General features: G+C 36.4%; 1 protein-coding gene across 1 annotated transcript in view; it reads left to right on the top strand.

Annotated features, from left to right (window-relative positions):
* The window catches only part of STAU2 (staufen double-stranded RNA binding protein 2), a 304,220-nt gene that overhangs the window by 133,642 nt on the left and 147,474 nt on the right, over positions 1 to 23,104 (top strand). The window contains 3 exon segments of the mRNA XM_035727107.1: positions 1,856 to 1,993; positions 9,654 to 9,785; positions 21,632 to 21,692. Coding sequence (XP_035583000.1) covers positions 1,856 to 1,993; positions 9,654 to 9,785; positions 21,632 to 21,692 — 331 coding nt within the window.

Below are 23,104 nucleotides of genomic sequence, written 5' to 3'. Positions count from 1 at the left end.
TCTTCTGATCCATGAACATATATGTCTGTCCATTTATTGAGATCTCATTTAATTTCAACAGTGTTTTGTGGTTTTAGTGGTCTTTACATAAGTTATATCATCCTATATTTATTCTTCTGTGTTCACTTTTCTTAAAGTTTTTTTTGAAATTCACTCATTTTGAGGCATTTAGCTATCCTTAATTCATTTCTTTTCTTAAGACTTTATTTATTTATTAGAGAGGGAGAGAGAGAGAAAGCAGGCAGGGGGATCAGCAGGCAGAGGGAGAAGCAGGCTCCCCACTGAGCAAGGAGCCCGATGCGGGGCTTGATCCCAGGATTCTGGGGTCATGACCTGAGCTGAAGGCAGATGCTTAACCAATTGAGCCACCCCTTAATTCATTTTCATTGTTATATGCCACTTTACTAAATAAACATGCCATAATATATTTGTTCTTTTACTGATGACTGTTTAGGTTATTTCCAGTTGTTTTTTGTTTTTTGGTGTTTTTTTTTTGCTATTTCAAATAATGCAGCTATGGATATTCTTGTACATGTGAGCTAGTGCATATGGGCAACAGTTTTCGAGAGATATAAACATGCCTATGAGTAGGCTACTGGTTTTTGGCTTTGTCATATTGTTTTCCAATTTATACTATCAGTGTATGTGGTTTTTGGTTTTTTTTTTTAAGTTTATTTTTTAGTAATCTCTACACCCAATGTGGGGTTTGAACTCATGGCCCCAAGATCAAGAATTGCATGCTCACCTGATTGAGCCAGCCAGGTGCCCCAGCAGTGTATAAGTTTTTGTTACTCTCCATCCTCACCAATCAGGGCTGTCAGACTTCTTAATTTTTGCTAAGTGGATGGGTATGAAATAATATCTCACTATGGTTTTAATATGCATTTTCTGAGTCTTAATGAGATAATCTTTTCATATTTTTTCTTCTGTTAAATATCTATTCATCTCTTTTGCCCATTTTTCATTTACATTGTCTTATACTTTTTAGGACTTTTAAAAAATATATTTTGGGGTGCCTGGTGGCTCAGTTGGTTAAGCATCTGCCTTCAGCTCAGGTCATGATCCCGGAGTCTTGGGATCGAGTTCCACATCGGGCTCCCTGCTCAGCAGGGAGTCTGCTTTTCCCTTTGCCCCTCCCCCTGCTCGTGCACTCTCTCCCTCTCAAAAATAAATAAATAAAAATTTAAAAATATGTATATTTTGGATACTGAATATATCATTTTTTAGTTCTAAGTATCGCAGATATCTTTTCCTAGTTCATGGCTTGTCTTCTTACATCCTTTTTGGTGTGTGTGTGTGTGTGTGTGTGTGTGTGTGTGTGTGTGTGGTGTGTGTGTGTGTGTGTGTGTGTGTGTGTGTGTTTAAGATTTTATTCATTTATTTGAGTGGGGGGGAAGAGAGATAACATGAGCATTGGGAGGGGGAGAGGGAGAGGGACAAGCAGACTCCCTACTGAGCAGGGAGCCCCATGAAGGGCTTGATCCCAGGACCCTGAGACTATGACCTGAGCCTAAGTCAGATGGTCAACCAACTGAGCCACCCAGGTGCCCCTCTTTTTGGTGTTCTTTGATGAACAGAAGTTGTGAAGCAACTCTGATATATTGAAGAGTTTAAAAGTAGACTTAACCCAATTTATCAGTAATACATTTGAGCCCTAAATCCCATAGAAGCCTTAGTTTCAGATCTATTCTATGATTTACCTTTATAAATCTTAAATTTGACTATCCAGTCACATTATCTTCTCCAGTTACGGTTTTGGGGTGCAGAGGATGAGGGGAGATCCACTGTTTCTCGAAGGATCCAATAACAAGTTTTACAAGCATGTTTTGAAATTTTTTCTTAAATTATCTTTTAGGCTGGACCAGAGTATGGTCAAGGAATGAACCCCATTAGCCGCCTGGCTCAAATTCAACAGGCCAAAAAGGAAAAAGAGCCAGATTATGTTCTGCTTTCAGAAAGAGGAATGCCTCGACGTCGGGAATTTGTGATGCAGGTATTTCTAGCATTTTATTAGAAAAAAAAATTTTTAACACTGAAAAAAAAATTAGAAAACCCCAGGTTGTAATAGAGGGAAAATGGGGGAAAGGCAAACTAGCAACTCATAAGTTTCATTCCTTCCAGGCCCACCTACTAACTTGGTTGAAACATTCAGGTGTCAAGGACATGTTAGACAGTCTGGGTTTTTGAAGGGACTGTGAGTCCACACATGTTATTCACCACAGAGTTTATAGTTTAGAATGCCTATCTCTAACTTATGTTACAGTTTGCAGCCAGAGGCCGTTAACTACTGGGAAATAGGATACAGATGGAATTAGAGACATCATTTAGAAGATAGATGTCATAGATGGAATAGGGCCAAGAGCATGAGCTTTTGGGTTATCAGGAAAATTAGGAAAAGAAAGCTGACTTCCTGCCTAACTATGGTGAGGACTGAGGGACTCAGAATCGCTGAGAGATTTAGGCATCTAGAGGTTTTGAGGTTTCAGATTGAGGCACAATGCCTAAAATGCCGCCCTTTTAAAATTCTGCCTATTCATCTTCATTTGCCAACTCAAGCCCCAGTATTGAAGAAACCTTTAATTCTTATTGTGTAAATTTCAAACATCTCCAAAGGTGGGTATACTTAATATTATACTATTAAACAATAATATAATGGAATAGCAATGACATAGGAGGAATATGCCCACCATCCAAACACAACAATTAAGATTTTTGCCACACTTGCTACAGCTGTCAGATTTTCTTTCCTCCTTCCCTCCCTTCTTTTCTTAAGTATTTCAGAGCTAATATCTAGTCACATACCATTTCAGCCTACCTACTTAGTGTATATCACTAAAAAATATGGACGTTTTCCTTTATGTTCTTATATTAAGCATGATTCATATTCATTAGAATCATTTAATACCCAGTCCATATTTAAATTCTCCTTATTGTCCCAAAACTTTTTATTATAATTGGCTTGTCAAAGAAACTTTTCCCAGTCAGACCTGTGGATCTCACCTTTAATGTGATCCAGTTAAAATCCACAGATTTATTTATTAAGTGCTGACCATGTGGTGGACATTTTGGCAGTAACACATAGTATCTCATACTGATTAACTTTTCATGCATATCTTTTTTTTTTTTAAGATTTTATTTATTTATTTGAGAGAGGGAGAGAGAGCTGCGCACACAAGCCAGGGGAGGGGCAGAAAGGGAGGGAGAGGAAGAGGGAAGGAATCCCAAGCAGACTCAGTGCTGAGTGCGAATCCTGACGCAGGGCTCAGTCTCATGACCCTGAGATCATGACCTGCGCCAAAACCAAGAGTCAGTCACTTAACTGACTGAGCCACCCAGGCATGCATTTCTAAATTTTACCTTCTTTCCCAATTTATAATCTCTGCATTTCTTTATCTCACAGTACCCAATATAGTATATGTATATAGTAGTACCTTAAGAAACCTTGGGTGTATATTTGTTGCCTATCTGCCTGATTGAGAGCTAGTATGTTTGGCTTTGTTGGAGACGTAAACTTACAATGCAGTCAGATAAACCATGGTTGGGAACCTCGATATCCAAAAAGGGGGGAATACTTCTATGGCTAGTAAGCACATTATTATCTACATGTCATTAGACCCAGAACAGTCTTACTCTAGTATTTTCACTTCATAAAATACTTTACCATTTTTCCTTTTACATGCTTAGTAGAATTCTAGGAAGAATTCTAGGAAGTATCTTTTGAACTCCAAAACCTGAGGGGGGAAAAAAATCACCTAAATTTAGACCTGTATTAGGAATAAAAATTTTGACTTTATTAAACAGTTTTTTTTTTTTCCTGTGGAGTAATAAAAAGGAATTTAGAATATCTTAGGCCAGCTTCCATTTTATGGGTATTCATAAACATTCTAGTCAAATGGGAACATTTGGCTGTGCTTTTAAATGTTTTCACACTGAATTCATATTGCTTTTCCCCCTTCTGGAATTCCCAGTGGATTCATTATAGTATTGCAGCAAGTTTATCAAAGTATAAACTTTGTACAAAACTACTTAAGCAATGTTATCATTTGTTAAAATTGAATGTGGAAATAAAACTATCTAGAGGTAATATGCTCATATTTATCTATCACCAAGAAAAATAATGGTAAGTTTGTATGTTATAAAGTGGATGCAGTTACTTGTATTGATTACTAGACAAAAATCTCTGATGAGATTATTTGGGTATTTATTTTGAGAGCAATATTTCTTAAAGCTTTTTATTTTTTTTTTAGAAAGGGGTATATTTTAATTTTTTGAAGAGAAAATAATGACAACTAAATTAAGTGTATATCACATATACACATTGTGTATAGCACATTCTATTAATTTTTCTACCAGTGATTAAAATCTTCAGGTTTTTAAAAATATATATAAAGCAAATTTCATCAGTTTTATTTATTACTTATTGAAAGATAATGAATTAAGTCTTTGGTGTATGCTAGTTTAGAACTTTTTTTTTAGCTTTTCTGAGGACTTGACTCACTTAAGTGATTTGTTTAAAGATAAAAATATGGCAGTCTTAAAATTATTGTATAGCATAATAATTGAACTTCTTTGCAGACAAATTAACATTTTAATGTAAAAATATTATTTGTAATAGTTAAAAATTTTTTGAGTTTTCTAGGAAGATGACTTATGAAGTTTATTTACATACATAATTGCTTTTATAATGATGTGATTTGTTTTGAGTGCCCACTGTGTTTGTTAGCAGGGAATCAAAAGTCTGTCAGCACAGTCATCTTTTCCAATACTAACAAATAAGGTCTGGATAAGTATCCGCAAACTGTTTGAACCATGCCACCATAAAAACTTGTGAGAGGCAAGGGATGGGTGAGTGGCAAAAATGAATCTGGAAGCCCCTGTTCTAGCAGTCAAGTCTTCGAAGGTGGCAGAATAGGTCAAATGGAAAGCTGCAGATACAGATCCAACGTGAATGCTCTTGAGATGGGAACAGCCTTACCCAAGAGCAAGAGACTGGAGTCAAAGAGTATCAGGCCTGGGTAGATAAATGTGATTTAGAGATGAAGCAGTAAAAGAATTGAATGAGAGTGAGTGAGGTGTATATAGCATGTAAAAACAGATGAAACATTTTTTCTGCTCAGGGGTCTTGCTTCCATTTACTTTGGCAAGTCTTTTGACCTGCAGAGCAGTAGAGGAAGCTTCTGACGTAGCTGGCCTAATCTGTTAGCAAGCATTCCAGCAAAAACACAGGGGCTGGTGAAGCTGGGGAACAAATCAAACATTGGAAAAAATAACAGGTAGCAGAGGCCCGGCTTTAGCTGGGGACTCAAACACATTATACCTAGGGCCTGCTGTGTTCAGGTCAGGGCAGGCCAGCACAGATATGGGAGGTAGTGGGTGTTCACTCAGCTCCAGGGAACGACTGGACAGTGCTTGATCAGGACTTCTGAGTGAGGTCTATAGACTACTGCTGATATCATAATGCGATGGTTTCTAGTTTCAGAAGAAAAAGCAGTGAAATGTTTCAAAGACATTGCACAGGCTTGAAATATAACATTTGTGATAGTTGCTACAGAAATTCTATAATGAATACATTTTCAGTGTTTCATATGCTACAAGAACTATTAAAAGGGGCACCTGGGTGGCTCAGTTGGTTAAGCGTCTGCCTTCGGCTCAGGTCATGATACCAGGGTCCTCGGATCAAGTCCCACATCAGGCTGCTCAGCAGAGAGCCTGCTTCTCCCTCTCCCTCTGCCTGCCGCTCCCCTTGCTTGTGTGCTCTCTGTATCTCTCTCTCTATGTCAAATAAATAAATAAATAAATCTTTAAAAAATAAATAAAAATAAAAAAGCATAATTTATTTGTCATATAATTTGCACGTTGTTTATATTTAAGTTTTTTTTTTCTAACCACTGTGTTTAGAAGTACTTCATTCACTGAAGCTTAAAAGTAGTGATAGAAATGCTAACCAAATAAAGCCTAAATACTGGTATAAGAATGAATGGCAAATAGCGCACAAGTCTGATATGTTCTGAGACACATGAAATAGCAAGTTATGCTTTCACCCAAGAGCCAAAAAAGAAAACTATGGATAGAAGTATCATGCTTTATCTCTGAAAACTGTATTTGGTAGTACCACATACTAATTCATTGCTAGTGCACAGTATATTGTAATTGTGAAATTTTATTAAAGCAGCATGAAGCTATTGAAGCCAATATTTTTCTAAACAAAGCACAGTGACATCTGGTAAAACATTCCAAATTTTCATATATAGTTGGCCTGTTCAGCTCTCTTGCTTTTTTTTTGTACTGGCTTTAAAAAAATAACATATAGGCATTCACTATATATTCTGGAATGTGAGTCTTTTTTAGTTACATGGCATTTCAAATATCTTTTCTTGTGTTGTGACTTTATTTTTTTTCCTGCAATTTTAGTGATGCTCTTTTGAGGAACAGAAGTAATTAACTTTAATGCAGCCAAATTCTTCCTCAAAAGGATTTTGGGTGGTCTTAGCACTTTGTACTTCAATGTAAATTTTGGAATCAGCTAGTGAAGTATTATAAAAACATGTGTGGGATTTTGATGGGAATTCATTGAATTTATAAGTCAATTTGAAGAGAACTGGTATCATTGATTTTCAGTACGAGTATGGCATTATCTCTATTTATTATTTATTTTAAAAAATTTTATTTCATTATCTCTATTAGGTCTATCTTAATTTTTCTCAGTGCTTATCATTTTCTATATAAAGTTCTTAACATCATAGGTGTTTGATTTTCATTTAGTATAAATGGTATCTTAGCTTCCAATATCAGACCAGATCCACCGCGTTCAGGATGGGATGGCCGTAGACTTAGTATAAATGGTATCTTTTACTAATTTCCCACTTGATTGTTGATGGGATATAAAAATGCAGTTGGCTTTTGTATACTACTGTTTACAAAGAAAACTTAACACTCTTACAAATTCTTATAATTTATCTGTAGGTATTCTTAGATTTCCTATATAAATATCATATCTCCAGATAATGAGTTTGTTTTTATACTTCTAACTCTGTACCATATTTTTTCTTCCCCTATTGCTCTGTCTAGGATTTGTAGCAAAATGTTAAGTACTAGTAAAAATAGAGGGCATCCTTGTCTTGTTTCTAATTTCAAAATTTTAACATTAAGTATAACATTTGCTGAGGTTTGCTGTAGGTTTTTTGCAAAATGCCCTTTATCATACTAAGGAAGTTCCCTTTTTTCCCTTGTAGTTTACTAAGTTTTTATTATGAATGGATGTTGAGTTGTATCAAATGCTCTTGCTCCATTTATTGGGATGACTCTATGTTTTGTCTCCTCAACCTATTAATATAGCAGATTCTGTTGATTGATTTTGAGTTTCAAATGTTAGACCAGTCTTGCATTTCTGGGATAAACCTAACTTTGTCATGATTTTTCTTTTTATATATTGCTTTGTTCGGTTTACTGTTACACAGTTTAAACTTTAGCAGTTATATTCATGAACAAAATTGGTCTGTAAATTTCCTTTCTTATACTGTTCTTGATGGATTTTGGAATGAAAGTGATACCTCACTGAATAATTGGGGGCTGATTTCTCTTTTTCTATTCTTAGATGAATTTTTGTAAGGTTAGCATGATTCTTAAATATTAGGTAGAACTTGCTGGAGAAGCTCTCCGGAGTTTCTTTGTGGAAAAGGTTTTAATTATTCTAATTTTTTTTTTTTTTAGTAGTTATAGAGCTGTACAGTTCGGAGTTTATTCTGTGCCAGTTTTGGTAACTTGTATTGTTGAGGGATTTTTCTACTTTATTTAAATATTCAAAAATTTTTAGCTAAAATACTCAACATTCCTTATTATTTTTTTATTTTATTTTTAAAAGATTTTATTTATTTGAGAGAGAGAGAGAGAGAATTGAGAGAGAGAAAGCACATGAGAGGGGGAGGGTCAGAGGGAGAAGCAGACTCCCTGCTCAGCAGGGAGCCGATGTGGGACTCGATCCAGGGACTCCAGGATCATGACCTGAGCCGAAGGCAGTCGCTTAACCAACTGAGCCACACAGATGCCCCAACATCCCTTACTATTTTTTAAAGCTTTTATTTGTTTGACAGAGAGAGAGAGAGAACACAAGCAGGGGGATCAGGAGAGGGAAAAGCAGGCTCCCCGCTGAGAAGGGAGCTGGATGTGGTACTCAACCCCAGGATCCTGTGATCGGGACCTGAGCCAAAGGCAGATACTTAACCAGCTGAGCCACCCAGACGCCTCTAGCCCTTATTATTTTTTAATTCTACAGAAGATATAGTAATCTCCCATTTTCATTCTTACTTGTGTCTTCTCTTACTTTTCCTTGATCAGTCTTAACCTTTGATTTATCATTTTATTAGTCTTTTCAGGGAACCAGCTTTTGACTTTTTGAAATTTTCTATTTTATTTTGTTTTCTGTTTCCTTAATTTCTGCCCTTGTCTTTATTCTATTTTCTTTGGATTCATTTTGCTCTAATAACTTCTTGAGCTGGATGTTTAACTCATTACATTCCTGCCATTCTCTAAGTTTTTATGGCTGTATATTTTCTTCTCGACCCTCCTTTAGCTGCATCCTTTAAATTTTGATATATTTCTGTTATTACTCACTTATAATATTTTCTAATTTTATTGGGGTTTCTTCTTTGCCTGTAGTTTATTCAGACTACATGTTTAATTTATAAAGTTCTGATTATTTTCTTGTTTGCTGCTTTGATCGTTTACTGAGACCAATTCATAAAAAACAATCCCACTGTAGTTGTGTATTTTTTATTTCTCCTTATAATGCTATACTTTCTGCTTTCTTTTTAAAGTTAAAAAAAATTTTTTGTCTGGGGCTGCGTGGGTAGCTCAGTCAGTTAAGTGTCTGCCTTTGGCTCAGATCATGGTCCCAGGGTCCTGGAATGGAGCCCCATGGCAGGCTCCCTGCTCAGCAGGAAGTCTGCTTCTCTCTCTGCCCAACCCCCCCACTCATGCTTGCACTCTTTTCTCTAAATAAATAGAATCTTTGAAAAATTTTTATTTATTTTTAAATTTTTTCCTTTTTTCAGTCTTTTAGTTTATTATATAAATAATACTAAATGTAGTCATAACCAAATAAACTCTGTTACAATGTGAATTTTATTTTTCTGCTTATTAAATAATATTGTTTTAAAAAATCAAATAACAGAAATATGTAAGGAAGTAAAAATCATTTAAGATTCTGTCACCCTGAGATAAACCCCCATTGTCATTTTGAGGACCATATTGTCATATTTTCTCTACATATATTTTCACTTGTGTATATAACATTATGTAAATGGAATAGTATCTTTTTTTTTTAAGATTTTATTTATTTATTTGACAGAGAGAGACACGGCGAGGGAACACAAGCAGGGGGGAATGGGAGAGGGAGAAGCAGGCTTCCCGCCGAGCAGGGATCCCGATGCAGGGCTCGATCCCAGGACCCTGGGATCATGACCTGAAGCCAAAGCAGACGCTTAAACAACTGAGCCACCCAGGCGCCCCTGGAATAGTATCTTAATTGCTGTTTTCATTGTGGATGAAACTTTATATTTTTGAATGCTAGAGAGCATAACACATTGTTTTATGGTGTTAAAGAGTTCCTGTTTACCAAAGCAGTTATCATCACTTTCTTACTTTAATCTTACCAGGTCAAAGTAGGCAATGAAGTTGCTACTGGAACAGGACCTAACAAAAAGATAGCCAAAAAAAATGCTGCAGAAGCAATGCTGTTACAGCTTGGTTATAAAGCATCCACTAGTCTTCAAGATCAACTTGACAAGGTGAGAGCTCCATTTACATATACATATGCCTCTCCTGCCAGAATATCAAGTGATGAACAAATCCTACTCCAGTGTTTTTGACTCTAAGTAATGTCTTAACTACTTTTAAAGTAGAAGTCAATGTTCCCCCCAACCCCCGCCCCAGGGCAGTATTCTGTATCTTTAAAGACAGATTCTCCAGGTACAAAATAACATCTGTTTATGGGGCCAAGATGAAATATTAATCATAATCTTACAGTTGGCAAATACTAAAAAATTGTATCATTGTATTTATTTTATATAATACCAATTGAATAATTTTTAGTTTATTGACTTGTGGTTTTTGCCGTTTGGCCACAGTTTTAATTTGTGTTTTTTAAAGAACAGAGTTTGTTAGCCTTTTTTTCTGGAATACAGCTGAAAACACTGGAAATAAAGATCCTGAGTTATCCCTTTAGGGCAGGAACTATATTGGACAGGCGCTCTATAAACTAATTTTTCTATTTACTTTAAATTTAAAGGTAAACTCAGAGGGTGTTTATTTTCTGCCAAGACTTATGTTCATGGTCCCCTATTTCTTCTGCAGCAGTTAATGACATCATTAACACCTACCTCTGTTGCAGGAGAAGCAGAGAACCCCAAATTCAGCACCTGGCAGATAACTTAGCAGAACTAGTTTAATTCCATTTTGTATTATCATTTTATCTATGCACATGTAGAAATTATTTTTATTAAACATTTTATTAAATGGAAATTCATAAAACAGGCTTAATAATTATTTCTATCAAAAACAATATGCCTTTTTTTCCCATGCCATTTTCTCACATAAGGATTGTGTTTTAGAGATGTTTTCAATTTCTGCAGGAACACATTTCTGAAATTTGTAGTAAAAACAAAATCATCTGTTAAAAAACATTTTCTTTTTAAGACAGCTGTGAATATCTAGGCAATTATTTTTAGTGATTAAGAATTATTTGTCTGTGTGGTATTGCTAGAGATTTCAATTCTGTTTTTATAACCTGGCTAGTCAATGCTTTTTCTTCTTTTAAAAGTATTTGTAACATGAAACCTAACATGTGTTCAAGATTCTGTAGTTCTTATATTGTGTATATGTTGTTTTAACTTAACACATTTATATTGACTTAAAACTGGTGAGTGATTTATAAAAATATGTCAAAGTAAATCTCCTCATAGACATGTATTTGTATGTTAAGTGAAAATAGAACAAAAAGCATTGATTTTGTTAATACGAAAAACATTTTTTTGTATACCCCCTGTATTATTGTTCAGGGTTCTCCAGAGAAACAGTCCAGCAGGATGTGTATGTGTGTGTGTGTATGTATTTGTATGTGTGTATGTATATATACGCATTCATACATCACTCACAGAGACTTATTTTAAGGAACTGGACTGTGCAGTTGTAGAGGCTTGGCTAGTCTAAAATCTGAGGGAGAAGCCAGCAGGCTGGAGAATCAGGAGTTAGGTGTGAGTCCAGAAGCTTTCTGCTGAGTTCCCTCTTGCTTCAGGGGAGGTCAACCTTTTCTTCTAGGTGGGTCTTCAACTGATTAGGCCCACCCACATTATGGAGAGGAATCTGCTTTACCCAGAGTTCAGTGATAAATGTAAATCTCTTCCAAAAACACCCTCACAGAATACCCAGAATAATGTTTGATCAAATATCTAGTCACCATGGTCCAGACAATGACACATAAAATTTACCATTGCACCCACTAAATGCCAAACACTTAAACTGAAGATAACAAGATGACTGAAACTTGGTCCCTACACTCGAAAAACTAACCCTTAAGTGTTAACAGTGAGGAGCTTTAATCATATAACAAAAATTATAGTACCCTAGAACCTAGAGAATATGAAGATGAATCTGGAAAGTCATGAATAGCTGGGACCATGGTTTTTTATGTGAATTAAGGAGCTTGAGGAATTACTAATTTAAGATTTGAACATGAAAGTGATATGATCTGGTGTGCATTCTTCGAAAGACAATCCTGTAAGTAACATAGGGAGTGTATTTGAGCAGGATGAGTCTGAGGGCTGAGAGGCCAGGTGGGCTAGCAGAGCTCTTCAGGTAAAAGATGCTGAGGGTCTGAACTCAGGCAGTGGTGGCAGAGAAGAGAGGGGAAAGATACCTGAGGTATTTCTGAAGTGTACGTGATAAGCTTTCAGTAGCAGATAATGTGCATGGGGGAGACGGGAGGGAGGAGGAAAGAAAACCTGTAAACAGGAAGAGACAGTGACTTTAAGAAGTAGGTAGCAGTCATATGCTGCAGGGAGATCGGGAGAAAGACTGAATACACTGATTTGTCAATAAGAAAAATCTGTGATGAATGAAGCAAAAGCAGTTTAAAAACTTACAAAAGCATGTTTTTAAAAAGTTTTTTTTTTAATAAACAAGATATGTACATGGCTGAAAGAATTCATAGCATGAAAGAGTGAACAGTGAGAAAAAGTTAGTCTTACTTCACTCTGAGACCCTTGGTCTCTTAGTCTCTCTTTTGAGTAGCATCTCCCACAATGAGTTAATAGTTGTACAGCATTTAGAATACTGTCAAATATAGTGAATATTATGTAAGAATTTGATAAATAGAAATAAATATCTTTACGGAGATATTCTGTGTGTATATACTAATATATCCCCATTTTATAAAAAATTCAGATTTATCAAGGTGCAGTTCAGTGAATTTTGACATGTGTGTTTATATGTGTGTATACATTCATTAACTACCACCACAATTAAGATGTATAATATTTCTGTTCCCCCAAAAAAGTTCCCATTTGTAGTTAATCTCTTCCCCTCTCCTTAGCCCCTGGCAAGCCCTGATTTGATTTCTCTTTCTATAATTTTGCCTTTCCAGAATGTCATATAAATTGGATCATACATTAGGAAGCCTTTTGTGTCTGGCTTCATAATGCTGAGATTCATCTGCGTTGTTGGATTTATCATTAGTTCTTTTTTATTGTCTCTTATTGTTTTAGTCTTCACCGACATTTGGGCTCTTTCTAGTTTGAGGCTATTATAAATTAAGTGGCTGTAAACATTCATATGTAAGTCTTTATATGTACATATTTCTCTAGTATATTCTTTATGTCCATATTTGTATAATAAGCACATGTGTAACTTTGTTAGGAAACTGTGAAGATGTTTTCCAGAGAGGCTGTACTAATTTGTATTCCCACTAGCAGTGTTTGAGAGCTCCAATTACTTTACATCTTTTCCAGCTCTTGGTATTGTTGGTTTTGATAGTTTTGATTATACTAGTAGGTATATAATGTTATCTCACTAGAATTTAATTTGCATTTCCCTAATAACTGATAATGTTGAATATCTTATCATATGTTTATTTACCATTCATATCTCTTCCCTGAAATGCCTGTTCGAAGTTTTGTCTTTTTAAAAATTGGATAGGTTGCTTTCTTATTGAGTAGTTGTAAGAGTTCTTTACATATTTTGGACACAAATTCGTTATCAGGTAAAGAACTCCCCTGCCTTCTCCTTCCCTTCCTTCCTGACCTCTCCTTTCTTCCTTTTCCACATAGGTTATCCAGTTCTGTCATCTGTTTAAAAGATTAATGCTTTTCCATTGAATTCTTCTAGCACATTTGTTGTAAATCAGTTGACCACATATTTGTGGGTCTGTTTCTAGATTCTCTGTTCTGTTCTATTAATCCGTATGTCTATCCTGAAGCTATTACAAGTATGTATAGACTGTAGCTTTTTAAGTAAGGTTGAAATCCAATAAAGAACTCTGTCTTTGTTCTGTTTGTTTGTTTGTTTGTTTATTGGCTAGTTTATTGCCTTTGCATTTCGATAGAAATTTTAGAATCAGTCTCTATCAAGAAAAAGAAGCCAATTGGGAAGTTTTCTTTAGGACTGTGCCGACTATATATATCAGTTTCACGTAAATCAGTATCTTAACATGGAGTCTTTCAGTCTGTGAACAAGATCTAGCTCTCCATTTATTTAGGTTTTTAGAAATATCTCACAGCAATGTTTTGTACTTTTTCATAGAAATATTTTACAGTTTTCATGTTTATCCCTAAGTGCTTCATGTTTTTGGATATATTATTAATGGCATTTTTTTTTTAATGGTGTTGGTTTTTAAACCAGTGGCTGTACCATTCAATTTCCAGTTCTTCTTTTCTATTGTATAGAAATACAGTTGGTTTTTTATATTGACCTTGTACTCTGCGACCTAGCTAAGCTGAGTTATAATAGCTTATCTTGTAGATTGTGTGGGATTTTCTGCATTGATGACCTTGTTGTCTATGAATAAAGACAGTTTTATTTCTTCCTTTCTAATCTGTATGCTTTTATCTACTTGTCTTGCTTTATTGCTCCGAATAGAGCATCTGGTACAGTGGTGAACAGAAGTGGTTGATTGTTGAATTGGAAAGCAGATATCCTTAGCTCACTCCTCATCTTTAAAGGAAAGTCAGTCTTTCACCATTATAAATACCATGATGATTGTAGGGTTTTTTTTCATAGATACTCTATATGAGATTGATATTTCCTTGTATTCCTGCTTTATTAAGAGATTGGTTTTTTTACTTAATTATCAGTACAATTTTAATTTTACCAAATGTTTCCTCTACATCTGTTGATATGTCATATAATTTTTCTGTTTAGTTTGTTGTAATGGTGAATTTCACTGATGGAGTTTTAAAATTTATGTAATATGTAAATAACAAAAAAAAAATACAATTTTAACCATTTTTAGGTGAACATTTCAGTGGCATTAACTACATTCACAATGTTGTACGGCCATCACTGCTATCTACTTCCAGAATGTTTTCATCATCCCAAATAGAAACTGTACACCATTAAACACCAACTCCTCGTTCTTCCCTCTACTCAGCCCCTGGTAATCTCTGTTCTACTTTCTGTGTCTCTGAATTTGCCTTTTCTAGGAACCTTCTGTAAGTGGAATCATACAATATTTGTCCTTTTTTGTTGGGCTTATTTCATCTAGCATGTTTTCAAGGTTCATCCATGTTGTAGTATTTATAAGAATTTCATTCCGTTTAAAGCCTGAATAATATTCTATTGTGTGGATATATCACATTTTATTTATCCATTCATCTGTTGATGGGCATTTGGGTTATTTTCAACTTCTGGCTATTGTGAGTGATGCTGCTATGAACATTGGTGTATCTACTTTCAATGTTTGGAGTATATACTTAGAAGTGGAATTATTCAGTCGTATGGTGATTCTACATTTTATATTTTGAGGAATTACCAAATTGTTTTCTGTAGTAGCTGTACCATTTTATATTCTCACCAGCAATGTATAAGGGTGCTAATTTCTCCACATCCTTGCTAACACTTAGGGTGTGTGTGTGTGTGTGTGAGAGTGTCTGTGTGTGTGTGTGTGTGTGTGTGTGTATAGGTGTTTGTGTTTGTTTTGTCTTGTTTTTTAAATAGTAGCCATCCTAATGGATGTCAAGTGGCATTGATTGCTTTTTGAATGTTGAATTAAGCTTATCTGACTAGCATAAACCCCAATTGATTGTGATGTATATATTTTTATATTTTTTATGTATTTCTGGAATAGATGTGCTAATATTTTTAAAAGATTTTATGGCTACATGTATAAGAGTTACTGATCTATATTTTTTTGTTGTTGTTGTAATATTATTGTCAGGTTTTAGCATCAGCATCAGGGTAATGCTCCTCCTATAGTAATTTCGGAAGTTTGGAAGAGTTTGGTAATCTATCTTCCTTAATTTTTGGGTGGAATTTACCAGTGGAGCCATCTGGGGAAGATTTTTTCTTGTGGGAAGGTTTTAACTATGAACTGAGTTTTAAAAAATAGAAATAGGGCTACTCAGGCTATCTACTTCTGCTTGAACGAACTTTGGCAGTTTGAATCTTTCAAGGAATTTGTCCATTTCTTCTAAGTGGTTGAATTTATTGGTATAGAATTGTTCACAACATTCCCTTGTTATCCTTCTAATAGCTGCAGCATCTGTAGTGATATTCCCTCTCTCATTCCTGCTTTTTTATTTTTTATTTTTTTAATGTAGTGTTCCATGATTCATTGTTTGCATATAACACCCAGTGCTCCATTCAGTACGTGCCCTCTTTAATACCCATCACCAGGCTAACCCATCCCTCCACCCCCTCCCCTCTAGAACCCGCAGTTTGTTTCTCAGAGTCCATCGTCTCTCATGGTTCGTCTCCCCCTCTGATTTACCCCCCTTCATTTTTCCCTTCCTGCTTTTTTTTTCCTAACATATAATGTATTATTTGTTTCAGAGGTACAGGTCTGTGATCATCAGTCTTACACAATTCACAGCGATCACCATAGCGCATACACTTCCCAGTATGCATCACCTAGTCACCCCGTACCTCCCACCCCCGCCACTCCAGCAACCCTCAGTTTGTTTCCTGAGATTAAGAATTCCTCATATCAGTGAGATCATATGATACTTGTCTTTCTCTGATTGACTTATATCGCTTAACATAATACCTCTAGTTCCATCCACGTCATTGCAAATGGCAAGATTTCATATTTTTGATGGCTGCATAATATTCCACTGTGTGTGTGTGAGTGTGTGTGTGTGTGTGTGACATCTTCTTTATCCGTTCATCTGTCAGTAGACATCTGGGTTCTTTCCATAGTTTGGCTGTTGTGGACATTGCTGCTATAAACATTGGGATGCACGTGCCCCTTCAGATCACTACATTTGTATCTTTGGGGTAAATACCTAGGAGTGCAATTGCTGGATCGTATGGTAGCTCTATTTTCAACTTTTTGAGGCATCTCCATACTGTTTTCCAGAGTGGCTGCACCAGCTTGCATTCCCACCAACAGTGTAGGAGGGTTCCCCTTTCTCCGCATCCCCGCCAACATCTGTCATTTCCTGACTTGTTAATTTTAGCCATTCTGACTGGCGTGAGGTGGTATCTCATTGAGGTTTTGATTTGGATTCTCCTGATGCCGAGCGATGTTGAGCATTTTTTCATGTGTCTGTTGGCCATTTGGATGTCTTCTTTGGAAAAATGTCTGTTCATATCTTATGCCCATTTCTTGATTGGATTATTTGTTCTCTGGATGTTGAGTTTGATAAGTTCTTTATAGATTTTGGATACTAGCCCTTTATCTGATATGTCATTTGCAAATAATCTTCTCCCATTTTGTCAGTTGTCTTTTGGTTCATTCCTGCTATTGGTAATTAATTGGGGTGAGGTGTATCTGTATGCTCTGTAGTCAGCTCTTGTGCTTATTACTTGATCATAGGAGTGTGGTGGGTGTAGGGACATAGTTCTTGATTTTCTTGCCCAGACTCATTCTCAAGCTGACTGTGTGCCTGGGTCTCAGAAGTGGGTTTTTATCAATGTTTCTGCCTCCTTCCTCATGGTAGCCAAACTTTACTTTGGATCTGTGGGTGCTCCTGGGTGCAAGAGAGTTTCCTGCCTCCTTGTCAGCATTTTCAGACCTCTGCTTTATACTGGTGCAGGGCCTTGCTTTCAGGAGTGTTTTCTACCCCTTTATTCCAGGGGTAGGTAGCTTTTGCTTCTACTAAGCAATGAGTCTTTGCCTAAGCTTCTGGGGCAATAGAATCTCTTATCTCTACCCCAGAGGCAGCTGGTATTTGTTTCTCCCCTTTCTCTAGTGGCTTAAGCTTTTTGCTTTGTATGAGAGAAAAGTCTAGAGAAGTGTGTAAAAGTTCCATGCTTTCCTCTCAGTGGCAGACATTCACCAGCTGCATACCTGCTCCACTGAGTGAGGCTCTCTCTGGTTTCTAGTTGTACCTCTGCTTGGTTGTCCTCCTGAGTACTCAGGTGAGGTCCATGGAAAAGAGCTTCTGCTTTGAGATCCTAGTTTTTCTAAATTGTTGTGTTTGCCTACACTCAGTCTTTTAGAATTTATTGGCATTTCTCTCTCTCTCTCTCTCTCTCTTTTTTTTTTTTTAGATTTTATTTATTTATTTGAGAGTGAGTTGGGGAGAGAGGCAGAGGAAGTGGACTTCCCACTGAGCAAGGAGCCTAATGTGGGGCTTGATCCCAGGATCCTGAGATCATGACCTGAGCTGAAGACAGATGTTTAACTGACTGAGCCACCGAGGTGCCCCATAGAATTTATTGGCATTTCATCTACTTTCTTCTCACCTGCATTTATAGCATTCATCTCTTCTTCTTCGCTCTGCCAGTGTTGAGACACTTTGTGAGCCCTGCCTCTCCATGGAGGGGTTTGTCACTATCTAGAATTCATTTCTCTTGTTTGCTTTACAATCTCAGATCTCTGATGGATTCAAGAGAAGTTATGATTTTTTACATTCTGTGGTGCTTTCTCATTGATACATTTCTGCATTCTAAGAAAAAGTGGAACATTCTTTTCACCTTTTTAAAATACAGTTCTTACATCTTGATTTTCCTTTTCACTCATACGTTGGGGTTTCACTTACATCATGGAGTTTGTTCTATATCAAGACATAACTGGTGGGGCGCCTTGGTGGCTCAGTCAGTTAAGTGTCTGCCTTCGGCTCAGATCATGATCCCAGGGTCCTGGGATCGAGTCCTGCAATGGACTCCCTGCTCAGTGGGGAGTCTGTTTCTCCCTCTGCCCCTCCCCTCTGCTCAATCTCACTCTCTCTCTCTCTCTCAAATAACTAAATAAAATCTTAAAAAAAAAAGACATAACTGGCATGTGCTTCATTCTTTTTTTTTATATTTGATTATTATATTGGTCACACTGATACTGATATGTATAAAAGGTCAAGATTTATTCATGATTAATGGTATAAAGGTTTGGTTTATGATAAAATGCCCTGCTACTGGCCATTTCTGCTTCCTTTTTCCAGAGGCAACCTCTTGCCACCTGCTTCAGCTGTTTATTATTTTTCTATTGTCAGTCACTCATATTTCCATTTCTAGATTTTTCATTTTTAGATATTATCTTGAGTTCTTGCTCTGAAAAATGAAGACTTAACTCTCATATACATACTCCACATGTACACTTCTCTACATCTCTGTAACTTATCCCCAAACTCTCTTACAAGTAAACATGTCATGTAATTTTTTAGTTCCTTTTTTAAATCTTTCTTGGAGCTCTTCATTCTTCCCTTCTAAGTTGGATTGATTGTTTGATCTGCAGAGCTAGTATTTTGGTTCTTCTCTTAACCATTATTTGGAAAATTTCTTTTGCTTCTCTCCCTTGTTGAGTTGCCTATTTTCTGGATGGTTTCCCTTGTTCTTGATTTGCTTCCTTGTTTAGATGGAGCACGTACTTTAGTCAGCTTGCCTATAGAAGATACCTGGAGAGTAAATATTTGAGATCTTGTAGGTCTGAAATATCTTCATATTTCCCACACACTTAACTGATAGTCTTTCTGAGATATAATCCTAAATTGGAAATAATTTTTTCACTGATTTCTTGAAGGCATTCCACCGATGTTTTCTACCTCCCACACCACTTTTGAAACTCCAGAGCCTTATGATTCTTCAGCTTATATAAGAAACTTTTATGTTTTTGCCCCTCTTGATGCTTTTCTGGCTTTTTCTTTTCCTAGGGGTTGTGAAATTCATGGGTGATTGACTTGATATGTGTATTCTTTGGTAAATTGTGTTGGGCATTTGGATTTCAATACAGAAATTCATATACTTTAAAAGTGGGAAATTCTCATATTATTCCTTTGATAATTCCTCTCCCTCCATCTTTGCTATTGTTTCTTTCCGGGGTACCTGCTGGTCTTATGGATGATCTTCTGAGCCAGCCTATCTGCGTCCCTCCCTTCCTTCCTCCCTTTCTGCCGCCTTCTTTCCTTCTCTACCTTTGTTCCATTTTCTAGGGGATTTCTTTAACTGTGTCTTCCAGTCCTTCTTTGAAATTATTTACTTTGGCTCTTGTATTTTTGACTTCCCAGAGCTCTTCCTCATTCTCAAAATATTCCTTTTTATAGCCTCTTATTCTTGTTTAGTGGGTATAATATTTCTCCTGTGGCTCTGAGAACTTTAAAAAACGTTAACCTTTTTTGGAAGTTTTATTCTGTTCCCTTTGTTGTCTTTGCCATTCCTTGTGGGTCAGAAGCCTGGCTGTTGTCTTCTGAGTCCAAATGAGGAGGTTCGTTGGGTGTCTTATCTTCCAGGATAAATTTGGACTCGCATCTCCTCATTTGCACTGTCGCCTATCAGTCCCACCCACAGCTGTGCCTGGTGTTCAGAGTCTCTCTGTTTTAGCCTTTCCTAAGAAGGAAAGATTTCCTCTTAGGAAATCTGTCTTTTGGGGGTCAAAGAGGTGAGTTGGAGGTTTCATAGCACTTTGAAAGACTTCCAGAGCCATTCCAGGATTCATCTTTAGAAGTACCGAGTGTGTGTCTGATTCCTGAGGCTTTCTGGGGTTCTGGGGGCACAAACCAGTTTACTTTTTTGTAAGGTCTTTGTTGGCTTCTCACTCTTCAGACTCGTTTCAGCCTACTCACATCTGCTAGGTCAGTTACAACTTGTTTATCTGCTTTTCTGATTCCAGACTTTGATAGGGATATCTCTTCTGCTCTTGAGTCCTTCCATAATCTGTTTGGGGGTAGGTGGGCAGAAGAGAGGGAAGGAGAGTTTATGGATTACTGGATTATCAATTTAGAGATGTTGGAGGGAGGAGAGATTACTCCTTCTGTTCACTCTGTCATGTTTAACCAGAAACCTTACAATAACAGTTTTATTAGTGTTGAGGTAGAAATCAGAGAGGCTTGGGATTCAGTTGAATGTGAAAAATTAGACATAGGCCATATAATCTAATATTTAACTAACCTCGGTTATAAGTAGAATGAAAGGAGAAATGAAATGCTAAATTTATTACCAATCTCAACCGAGCCCTCACTTGCCTAAAAAATGTGCACTCTTCTAATCTGCCTGCTCTTCTTTTCCCTAATGTGACTTATTTCTCCCTTGCTCCACTTTCCTCAAACTTCTAACGTCTTCTCATGCTGTGATCCCATCTTCACAGAGAATGTGTGCCTGGGGTCTCCACAGGGCTTCCATTGACACCCGTCTGCATATACGAGCACTTACTCCTCCTCTCTCCTTTCACAGTGGTACATTATTTGCTAGAATTATATTTTGTGTTTCTATCTGGAGTTTATTTATCCATTTGAACTTTGACATCTGATAATGTAAATATAAAATGCTGATTAGGAGATACGACTTTTTTTCCCCCCCCGGAGTACTTTACATCAATAATACCAGCTCCACACAGAGAGAACATAACCAGTTAAAGTCACTTATTAATTTGACTAAAATACTTACTACTTCAAAATACCTTGGTTTCTCTAAATGTATTTTTATAAAAAACAGATCAAATCATCTGACAAAAGTCAGGATATTACAAGTTTTACTTAAAGTTTGGGCTTAGTTTTCCATTTTTTGTATATGTCATTAGCAGTATTTCGTGACCCTTGTCATGGAACTTTTACAGAACAGACACAGTAATATTTCTGTTGTGAATTTGACCTTAGAAGCCATAAAACCCTTTGGGTCACATTAGCACTTGTGATGATTATTATTGTTTACTGTTTGAATAAGAATTGTTTACTTTTTAACCATCTAGATAGAGCCTGTGTTGTATATAATATATGTGTTGAATATGGGGCTTTCTTGATTACTTAAATTGTAAACTTAGATGAATGATAAAAGCAGAAGGAGACATAAGAATAGATTTGCATGTGGAAGAGGAAGAAATGATACTGTTCATATTAGTTACTTTTGTGTCCATGGTCCTGGGGTCAGAGAAGGAGAGAATAAGCAGAATAATCATGTGAGAGACTTTTGCCTTTGCTTAATTGATTAGTTAACTTTTTTTTCTTTTTGAATAAATCTGTTTATCTGGATTTAAACAATTGACTTAATCTTTCAGACAGGGGAAAACAAAGGATGGAGTGGTCCAAAGGCTGGGTTTCCTGAACCAACAAATAACAGTAAGTTTTCACTTTCATGTTGCCTACACTTTGTGTTCATCAGTGGTTCAGTGATTAGACTGGCACTGGATATTTATTGGATCTATTTGGGCCTGAGATGTGGGGGAGACAAGGAAGTCATGGTATTTGCTTTCCTGGAGCTGACGGAAGACATAAGCACTCATATTCTTAGCATGGTTTAGTCATTGCAAACAGAGTACCATTTACTCCACATGGTGAGCATCTAATTTTTTAAAGCTGTTTTTGTTGTAACATTGTTATAATATAAAAGAATCAAGAAAGTAAAGCTATTATCTGTAAACCCGTTATACTCTAAAATCAACTGTTTCAAGATGAAGAGAAGGAGACAAACCGTAAGAGACTTTTTTTTTTTTTTTAAGATTTTATTTATTTATTTATTTACTTGAGAGAGAGAGCAAGCGAGCATGAGCGGGGGAGAGGCAGAGGGAGAAGCAGGTTCCTCACTGAGCAGGGAACCCAATGCGGGACTCGATCCCAGGACCCCGGGATCATAACCTGAGCCAAAGGCAGACACTTAACTGACTGAGCCACCCAGGTGCCCCCATAAGAGACTCTTAATCATAGGAAACAAACTGAGGGTTGCTGGAGGGGAGGGAGGTGGGGGGATGGGGTAACTGGGTAATGGACATTAAGGAGGGCACAGGATGTAATGAGCACTGGGTATTATATAAGACTGATGAATCACTGAATTCTACCTCTGAAACTAATAATGCACTGTATGTTAATTAATTGAATTTAAATAAAAAGATAAAATCAACTGTTTCACATTTCAGTTCTTTTTAGGTACACATTCATTTTTATATGATTATAATATAGATGAAAGTTTGTACTGTGTTATTTTCATTTAACACAGTAATAAGCATTTTTCACACTGTTCTGAATTGTTAAAATTTTTAATATTTTATTAAAATCACTAATTGAAATATGAGAAATATGAGCAATTTTATTCCAAATATAGTGTTATTGACACTTGAAAATCCCTTCAGTTTATTTCTTTTCTCAAAAGTACACGATCAAGCCGTTATGCATTGGAAGCACAGGCATCTTTCTCTAACTTCCTCCCACCTCTCCCAAAAAGTATCTGTTTTCCCTGACATGACCATTTTACTATAAATCAGTAAAACAGAAAAGCCAGTCAGTGAAGACCCTATGAAATGAAGTCCTCAGTGAAGCCAAATTTATCTCATTTCTAACTCTATTTCTCTTCCTTATAACCTCTGGAATTTGACTAAGCTTAAGTATGTAAATGGTCATAATGAAGAGTATTCTTTGATATTAACAGCTTATCTCTTGATGTATAATGAAATCAGTGACAAACTTTAATCAAAGCATGCTTATGAGAACTGAATTCTTGGATCATCAAAACTAGCTTCTTGAAAAGAATATTTCAG

This window comes from Zalophus californianus, chromosome 4 (genome assembly GCF_009762305.2).
Source record: "Zalophus californianus isolate mZalCal1 chromosome 4, mZalCal1.pri.v2, whole genome shotgun sequence".
Classification (NCBI taxonomy): domain Eukaryota; kingdom Metazoa; phylum Chordata; class Mammalia; order Carnivora; family Otariidae; genus Zalophus; species Zalophus californianus.
This window is presented reverse-complemented; position numbering and strand designations above follow the sequence as displayed.